At 38.5% G+C, this 9,866-nt stretch overlaps 1 protein-coding gene across 1 annotated transcript in view; it reads left to right on the top strand.

Moving 5' to 3' along the window:
* LOC108972567 overlaps nt 1–9,866 on the top strand; it is a 21,090-nt gene that overhangs the window by 4,212 nt on the left and 7,012 nt on the right. The window contains exons 3-9 of the mRNA XM_018939201.1: nt 3,370–4,105; nt 4,164–4,567; nt 4,651–4,945; nt 5,010–5,300; nt 5,361–5,652; nt 5,720–5,804; nt 7,267–7,285. Coding sequence (XP_018794746.1) covers nt 3,398–4,105; nt 4,164–4,567; nt 4,651–4,945; nt 5,010–5,300; nt 5,361–5,652; nt 5,720–5,804; nt 7,267–7,285 — 2,094 coding nt within the window. The 5' untranslated portion in view covers nt 3,370–3,397. The remainder of the gene's footprint in view (nt 1–3,369; nt 4,106–4,163; nt 4,568–4,650; nt 4,946–5,009; nt 5,301–5,360; nt 5,653–5,719; nt 5,805–7,266; nt 7,286–9,866) is intronic.

Genomic DNA, 9,866 nt, shown 5'->3' with positions numbered 1-9,866 from the left:
AGTCGTTTCCTTCAGGCATTTCCATATACAGTTCAAAAACGGAAGAAATCGGATAATAACCACGCCCACCGCCCATACAAAGATTATGTATGACTAAAAGTGCGTTAACCGACTAACAAAAAACGTCAGAAACACTAAATTTTACGGAAGAAWTGGCAGAAGGAAGCTGCACGCAGGCTTTTTTTCTTTTAATTCAAAATGGTCGTGGTGTAGCCCACTTATGGACCAAAAACCATATCTCAGGAACTATTCGACCGATTTTAATGAAATTCGGTACATAATATTTTCTTAACACCCTAATGACTGGTACGAAATATGGATTAAATCGGTTCACAACCACGCTTCTTCCAATATAACGCTATTTTGAATTCCATCTGATGCCTTATCTGTATAATATATCCAATGATGATAGCGGAATAAAACTTTACACAAATACGGTATTTGATTCGAGAGTATAAAATGTTTGGTGACACCCGATTCATATGCATGTATGTATGTGTGATTATGTTTGTCCTTACACTTTTTTGTTTCTAGATGTTATCCGATTCCGATAACTGGAAGGTCCCAAGGGCCTTGGATCCGTTGATATATTTAACGTTGATCACTTTCGTACCAGAAATAATATTGGGTAGTCGAAAAACTCTTTTCATATTTCTAATCAAATCAATGAAGCTTAAAAYCTCACCTCTCCAACACTATATGATATGACACAATGTGATTGAAATACGAAAATACTTTTTTGACCACCCAATACTACAAATTAGGAAAATTGGGTTATACATACTCAGACATAGGTATGTCGCTGAACTTAATTCAATTTTTGGTGAGGAAGGTCTATAAAGGACCAGTTATAAATTCAGTGAAAGTTGTAGATCATTCTAAGAGGAATTTCCTGAAGGTGTTCAAATTCAGTTGWTGTTGCGGAAACTATTGATACTGATTTTGCAAGATCGTCATTGGCCTATCGWGATATTGAGACAACTGTAGGCATTAATGGGAGCAGCATATACTCAATACATATTGCTTGAACATTTGGCTGTCAAAAAAATTGTTTACGTTGGAGTCACGCAATTTGTCAAACGCTTAAAAGAGTTATATTTATTTGCTAGTTGTCTCTCAAGAAATCTGAAAAATCAACCGCCGATGACAGATCACTCTTCAGCATGACAAATCGAGCTCACTCACGTCAACTGAAAAAATTGCACTGTTGAGCACTCAAAACAACGCCAAAGTGTGGAAAACCACGACACAAAAAGATTATGYCATCTGTATTTTGGAATGCGTATGAAATAATTTTTACTTACTGCCATAAAAAAGGAAGGACTATCAACTGTGACTATTATGGAACCGTTTGAAGGGCGAAATCGGCGCAAACCCTCCGTATTTGAAGAAAAATACAGTGCTGTTTCACTAAGGCAACTCAACGTGTCAGAAGTTAGTGAAAATTGGGCTTCGGATTGCTTTTGCATCCATTRTATTCTCTAGATTTGACCTCCAGCGACTATTTCCTGTYCTTAGAACTCAAAARAATGYTCSCTRGGAAGAAATTTTCGTCGAATGAAGMGGTGATCATCTAAACTGAGWCCTGTTTTGAGGCAAAGGACAAATCGTATTGCAAAAACAAAAAGTGGGAGAGCCGCTATAATTAGTGTATCCCCTTTGGCTGTAGTTCCCCGTATGAATATTGAATGAAAAAATGAACTWTGGCAAGAAAAAGTTTTTTACGATGGTATGCTGAGGACTTTGGAATGTTTTTTAACRAATTACTAAAAATAGTTCAATCTTTTCACATACTGAAAATAGCTTCTGACCCATGCTTAAAAATGTAGGAAGTTTACGATGTGTAAACTGTGTTGTGGTCGTATTGSCAGAATTCTGTCGAGTTGACAGTCTTTGGCCGGATAAAAATSCGAGTCYGTTCCGGTTTCGTTTACTCGACTGTCGTCTCTTAATAACAAAATTGTTATTTGTGTCAGAAATTTTGTAAAAAAAAATTCTTACGCTTTTGGCAGCAGAGGATTCAGAATGGCGAATGACTAATGACTCTAATCGCCGAAGGTAGTTAATTGGAGTTTCTCTTGATAAGGTCAAATTTTTATTTGTCGGTCATCAGTTCTGATTTAACGTGAACGGATAGAAAGAATATAACTAATACTGGAATTTTCTCGTCATTTAATTGATTTAATGCATCTCCCACGGGAGGAGAGGCCATCGGAGTTTTGTCTTGCCAATTTTTTATTAAATTAGTAATGGCGGATTTATTTTCTATGTTTGCATTAACATACTTTTTTACGAATTTCTAGCATCATAGCAACAAAGCGCCATTGTAATACTTTTTCAAAACCATTTAAGCTTTTAACATTTGGCAAAACTCATTTAGTTGTGAACTTGCCAACGATTATGGCAACTTTTTATCAAAAACTCTGTTGAAAAATGAACTTAAAAGCAACAGAGCTCTAACAAATATTATAGCTCAAWCGAGGTAACAATGAATATTAAATTTGTGGGTACTCAGAAAGCAACTCCACGCAATAAATCACGTGAAAAGTTGGAAAATTTCGCTCAAAACTCACAAAAGAGAGTTTGCGTGCTGCACAGCATAGGTATAACTGTAAATGGAAAACGGCAGCAATCAGCCAGCTTTAAGCTGTGGTCATTCACTGACTGTGGCTGCTGTTTGTTTCAAAAATACGACTGTGCAATTTGCTAGCAAATGCTCAAAATTATAGTTTTGGAATAACAAAACGGCTGGCAAACTAAATTTAGTAAAAATTTGAARCCTTTTCACTAGTAAAAGTTTTTATTAAATAATTTAAGTAAAAATCTGTGCGAATTTTAACAAAAAGTGCCGATATGTGTAACAGGCGAGAAGCCGCAACCAGCAGCAAAACTGAGCAGTCAAAGCGGCAGCAACCGCAGCAGCAGCAGCATCCGGTGTAGTGGCGGCCAATGCAGCCGCAGAACATAAAATTCGCAAAGACTTGCCGAAAAACAGCAAATGCAACACAGCAGGAGGAGGGGTGGGTGATGGCAGTGCACACATGTGTGAGCGTGTGTGGTGTAAGCCAATAGGAAGTGAAAAGCGGATGTGAATTGCGTAACTTTTGATTGTTGTTGCAGTGAGTTTCATATGCAAGCAGGCAGAGACATGGAGTAAATAGGAAGGTGGAGCGGTGGTGAAAAGCTGTGTACAGACATACGCACACATAATTCAGATAAAATAGTTGACTAACGAAAAATACAAGAAGTCTTTTAAGAATAGCACAAAATTCAAAATTAAAACTSTATAACCCGACTATACTTGTCTTCTTGAGCTTGGCTCTCAGTACATGATTACGTTTTAATCCTTTTACCATTTCTATGTACTTGCAGTTCAAAGTGGAAGCTGTTATGCGCAATGTCGGAAGGAGCTGAAGAATATACCATATTAAACCGTCTGAAACTCGCTACCAGTTTCGTATCAACGAGTTTTTCGGAGCCCGTACGTCTGCGCATTGGCAAGCAGGGTCTCACAGCGGCAGCACCGCAGACCATACCACAACTSTTTCGTGATTGTTGTCAGCGTTTTCCACACTCGCCAGCGTTGGCTTATGAGCGGTATAACAACAAAAACGGAGCTCATAYCAACAACACTTGGACGACCACAACATATGCAGAGTACGAGCGAAATGTCGAGAAAGCGGCACTTGCGCTCTTGCACATCGGGCTCACCGAGAACAGTAATGTCTGTGTGCTGGCTCACAATTGTCCCGAGTGGTATTATGTGCAGTTCGGCGCGCTACTGGTCGGTGCCGTGGTCTCGGGCATCTATTTGACCAGCTCGCCAGAGGCAGTCAAGCATGCGTTGGAGGCGTCGGCTGCCACGGTTTGCGTGGTTGGCGATGCGACGCAGTTGGCGAAGGTGTKTGCCGTAAGGACGGAGTTGCCGCTACTGCGTGCAGTTATATTGTTGGAAGAGAGTTATGAGGATAATTTGAGAGCAGTCGGTGGCTATTACCTGTGGTCGGACTTGATGTCATTGTCATTTGATCCCCAGCTGCGGCAAGAATTGTTCYTTAAAGAGAAACAGATCGCGGCGAATCAATGCGCATTACTCATTTTTACGGTTGTATATAAGATAACTCTTAAATGTACAGTACTTTAACAGTTGTATTCTTTTTTAGTCTGGCACAACGGGACTTCCGAAAGTAGTAATGCTTTCTCACGATGCCATCGTATCAAATATTAAATTTTGTTATGCAACCGTTGGACCTTTTAGGARGGAGCCAGGTGTAACAATGTCGTATTTGCCGCTAAATCACGTCGCCGCACAACTCTTCGAAGTTTTGATGCCTTTGCTATGCGGAGATTGTGTCTATTTCGCGGATCGAGATGCGCTGAAAGGAAAATTGATAAAAAACTTACGAATTGCGCAGCCAACGCGTTTATTTGGCGTACCACGCGTTTACGAGAAAATACAAGAAGAACTGCTGGTAGCCGAAGCGAACTCCTCGTACTTGTGKCGCTTGCTCTCGAGTTGGGCCAAGCGAGTCTTATTGAAGAGCTATTTCTGCAATGCCGATGGCCTGTAAGTACGCTGCACAGTATTCCCTCTTGAATATATATTATATAATCATTTGTATTTTCTGAAACACATATGTATATTTTTAGTGAACCAAAGAGGACCCTCAGTTACATATGCGCTTCATTGATCGTGCGTAAGTTTAAAGCTCAAGTCGGCCTCGGTCGCTGCGCTTACCTTTGGGCTGGCGGTGCTCCATTATCGGCGCAAGCGAAGAAGTACTTCCTCAGCATGGACATACCGGTCGCTGATATGTTCGGTGCTTCGGAGGCAGGAGGTGCTATGACAATAACACGCAGCTATTGTCATTTGGAGAGTAGTGGCAGAGTAATGTTAGGAATCGAAGTTAAGATCGATAAGCCGAATGAGCAGGGRCAGGGAGAGGTACTCATTCCTCTTTATTTAAGTTCTTTGAACAWTTAAATAGTATTTGTTTAAATTTTCACAGATTTGCCTACGCGGACGATGTATAATGATGGGTTACCTTAACAACGAGGAGAAGACCCACGAATGCATCGACTCAGATGGTTGGATGCATAGTGGGGATGTGGGGCACTTGAGTACTGACGGCTGCCTACATATTACCGGACGCATAAAGGATATTGTGATTACCGCAGGCGGGGAGAATATACCACCTTTATATATTGAGAACCGCATCAAAGCCGAACTACCATGTGTCAGTAACGCGTTGGTGGTGGGCGATAAAAGAAAGTTCTTGGTTGTACTACTAACACTGAAAGTGGGTGCCTTATTTGGTATATTATTTAGTGTAAGTTCACATTTTTATTTTCTCTTTCAGACGGACATTGACAACGCCACTGGCTTACCGTTTGACACTCTGCATTTGGATACTGTCTCTTGGTTGAAGTCGCTTGACATTCACCAAACGCGCTTGTCGGAAGTTCTWAATATACCGGCGTTTACACCGAGCTTTGACTATAAAGGATCAGTTATTAAGCCGAACCAAAAGGTTGTTGCGGCTGTAGAAGCTGGTTTGACTCGTGCCAACAAAAATGCTTTATCACGTGCCCAAAGGGTTCAGAAATTCGCATTATTGCCTCATGACTTCACAGTGCCAACAGGCGAGTTAGGTAAGATGAGAAGCTATATAGTATACAAATCGTTTCTCCACCAACTTTTTAACTTATTTGCCTTAAGGTCCCACTTTGAAGTCGCGACGTGCTTTCATTTGCGAGAAATATGCGGATATAATAGAAGAGTTGTATAAGGAAAGCAGTAGATTGTTAATAAAAAATGATTTATGAGTATGATATTAAAAGAKATGAATTTGTAAATTTGTTGTTTTCATGGGTCAAGTGATACCTTAGTTGATGGTTGTCCATGTGATGCAAATATCCCTGGTACTACAAGCYGCAACAGCAATTTCTGTTCAAGAGTGGAACAGATCATAGATCCTACCTTGTCATTGTCCCTTTCAGTCTCAAATCAGTCGAAAGCCTGTTTTTACCGATATTATATATTAGAACTTCTGSCAGTTAAAATTCTTGAGTTATATCTCTTAATTTTTTTATTTTTTCTGATCCTTTAAACAGCTTTTTTTATATGTATGTTTTAAGATCGTCAAGCTTAGCTTTAGACCACCGGACCACTGTAGCGTTTTTCAAGCAGAAGCGGCTGCTATTAAAGTAGAAGTAGGCTTACTGCTCCGAAGTGCAATATTTTTCAGGGAKRYGAGCATTCACTCAGRCAGCAGAGCGAYAATASTAGYGTTGACCTCGGAAGCTGTGCACTYAAAGTTAGTGMATCAATGTCTAAYTATTCTATTATCGCACTAATTTGGGTGCCTGACCAAAGCAAGATTGCTCGAAATTGCTTCACCGATGGCCTTGCAGGAGAGGCACCCTAKCTTGCGCCCATCGGAATAGAAACGAGACGGCGTTGTCATCTTGCRCTGTAGCACTGRACCTATGAGCCTGGCATACGCTTAACTCGTTGACGAGAAGCATCTGCTTGACTGCGAGACCTTKCCGGCCTAGTATAGAATTTAGGAGATCTACTSAGCTATTTGCCCTTAGCAAGGTTTATCTTACCGCAATCAAAGCAGTTCTTACTCTYGCATGSTCAAGTTWTTACAAGCCWGAAGTAGAAACTTCTCGTTAGTCATACCTTTGGCGAATCAGCAGACTTAACTGATAATTGCCTCAAGTGCTTTGTTCGTTTATGATTGCCTTTCAGATCCATTTTATGAGAGTTCTGGGTATCACAACGGACGGATGGGACGGACGAGCTGTCCAAATGTGATCTGAGTTCTATGTTGTAATCGACCTTTTAACCTATCCTMACCCAAGACCGTCACAACGAAAAACATTGCATCTAAGGTACACAAATATAACAAAAATAGGGTCCAAAAATAAACTGATGTGTAATTAGAAAAAAAGTTTTGTTTGCAGTTATAAATATTCAATACTGCAATTAATATGCGCATTCATAAGACAGCAACAAAAAACGTAGTGTAGTGTCGTGTGTTCTTTTCTGAAATATGCAATGAATGSTTTTTAGCATCACAAATTAAAGTTTATTTCTTGCCTGAAAACTGCCACTATTAAGATTGGAATATAAGTTCGTTAGTCTTTTAGTATCTTGTAGTATTTTGACGATTGAAGACGTTGTTAGTTTTAAATTCTTAAATAAATAATAAATAAGTTTTACAAAATATATTTTTGATTAAATAATATAAATTTTAGGACCAAAAAGGAGAGAAAGGTACAGTTAAATAGTGAGTGTTTAAAATTTGACTGCTTCTGATAACTGAAAAGCAGAAAATAATTATTTATATTAAGGTGAGTCAAAACTAATAACAATAAAAACATATTATGGGTTMAAATTATAATAMTATATGTATGTATGTATGCACATATGTATATGTTCGACCAAAATGGTGCATATTTGTTCATTTATTTATTACTATAAATGAAACAAGAATAAGTTGAAGTTTGATTAGAAATACGAAAAGACTTTTTCGACTAACCAATATTACAAGAAATAATATACCTAATATACAAAACAGAATTTTTAGTTATGTTTTAAATATATGAGCGATCGAGAGGTATCGGACAGCATTTCGATCTAGAAAAAAATATCCTTCGTAGTCTAGATTTCTGAAAAAAGGATTATTATACTTTTAAAGTGCCAAAAAAGGATTTCTTACGAAATTTGGTCTTCTACAAGAACGCACTTTGCAAAAAGTGTATCCGAAGTGATTCAAAACCAAGAAAAAACATTAACTTTGGCTGCTTTAAAGTCATAATACCCTCCATAAATGCAATTTTTATAGTATAAAAGGGAATTAAAACTGATTAGGTGAGTAACTATATTTTCGCTCTTTCAAGTTATAACTTTTTCCCATCATGCTGGCAAAGCATGCATATCATTACGACGAAACTCTTAATTTTGTGTTGATGTCCAACAATCAAGCCATTTTCCGCTGCCGATATAGAGCCAGACCATGTGTCAGCGAACGGAGCAAACATTGTCATGCATCGGAATCACTTTTTCTTGCCACTTCTGGTGTAGTGTTCGATGTTTTAATTTCATTTAAACAGCTCATAATAATATAACGCCGACTTGGTCTTACCAAATACATGAGCATAACTTTCGCAGCGTGAATATTCGGCTGAGCTGACGACGTTGAAGCATGACCGCCTAGTCTCCATGGTTTTCTTTTTTTGGATTGCTGTAATGCATATTCATTACGGTTCGATGAATAAAATCCTTTCTTTTTTGCCGTAGAAGTAATTGTTCACAGGTAAAAAGGTGACGCTCAACGCCAAGTTCCTCGYTTCTGAGTCATTATCAGCGCATTTAGTCGTTTTAAAATGTATAATCGTGTGCCTCCCAATGAATGCAAGGTCTTCTTCYGTTTGAAACGGATATTCATCGTGCAACGACTTTAATTCACCGTCTTGTAAGGTTTTTGGCCTTCATTCACGCGGACGGCAGTTAATATAGAAATTACGGCTTGCTGTTTCACTTGAGGCTGTACCTCTGTCAATTTTTTGTAGCTTATATGGCAGCTATACGTTATAGTGGTCCGATCGAAATAATTTCTGCGGAGATTGTAGCGATGTCTGGGGTAATAACTCTCTGTGAATGCCCAGCCTTATCGCAGATACGACAAAGAACGCTTGGAATCCACCAAGTACGAACCTTGAATGGATGTCTACAAAAAGCATACCGGACATTAGTAACTTCATCGAAACCACAAAATGGTTTGAACGAGAAGGTGAAACGTGATAGCAATAACTAAATTGAAAAGCATAAAGGAAAAAAATTAGCGTTTCATTTCTATGCTCCTTCCAAAGCATTTCTGGTGTGTTTTGAAGAAATGCAGATATATAGGCATACATACATACGTATAGAGCAGTCAATGTAACAATGTATGTATGTACATTTCAAATTCACACTCTACATGCTATTTGCCTCGCTTATGCGTGAGAAATTGCTGTTCGACTTATACGAGCTCAGCCCAGCTGTTCATTATGTAGAACAAGTATCTAGATATGACTAAGCGCTAGCAAGCACACACGCATAGCTATGGACTCGAGCGAGTATATTCCCACACATGTGGCACATAAATAGGCATACGTATATACATATGTAAGTACGACTTTGAATATGAGCAATAGTAAATTGTATGTGAAAACATATGCCAATGAGCAGTTATGTTGTTGCTTGCTCGCATTGGTTTTGGTGAATAAACACATACATACATATGTATCTACAATTGCAAAGCGGCGCTGTGAGCAGAACTCGTTCGCCTGCTAATTGCTGTGCGCCTATTGAAAAACAAGATATCTATATGTATCTACAAATAAACCACATATATATTATAAATAAATAAATAAACGTATAACTTTTTATGTAAGCAGCCTTTTAAGTTGGTGAAAAAATTGTTAAATTTACATATGCATTGATTTGTTTGCAGAGATATATATGTATGTAGCAGTGCGCATGTAAGTAAGAAAATGTAATGGATACATAAAAGTTATATGTATGTATGTATGTACATATGTGTATCGGTTTATGCCTAAATAGTTAGTTGTACCGCCATATGGAACTGTGGGACAGAGAAATGTTTCCTACATACTTTCAGGAACATAAGTATTTGTGTAACGGCATGTTAGTTAACACCCTAAACTGTAAAATTCAATATAAATTAATTCCGTTCCCAAGCTGACTAAACAAAACATAACTTTTATTACGAAATCGCCAACTCCACTGAAATTAGTGCACTTGCGGAAATGCACTTCCGCTGACGACCTTTTGCTTATCAGCAAGAAGTGAC

Source organism: Bactrocera latifrons, unplaced genomic scaffold (genome assembly GCF_001853355.1).
Source record: "Bactrocera latifrons isolate USDA-ARS-PBARC rearing strain unplaced genomic scaffold, ASM185335v1 scaffold_41, whole genome shotgun sequence".
In the NCBI taxonomy this organism is placed as follows: domain Eukaryota; kingdom Metazoa; phylum Arthropoda; class Insecta; order Diptera; family Tephritidae; genus Bactrocera; species Bactrocera latifrons.
Note: the sequence above shows the minus strand (reverse complement) of the source record. Positions and strands in the feature narration are given on the sequence as shown.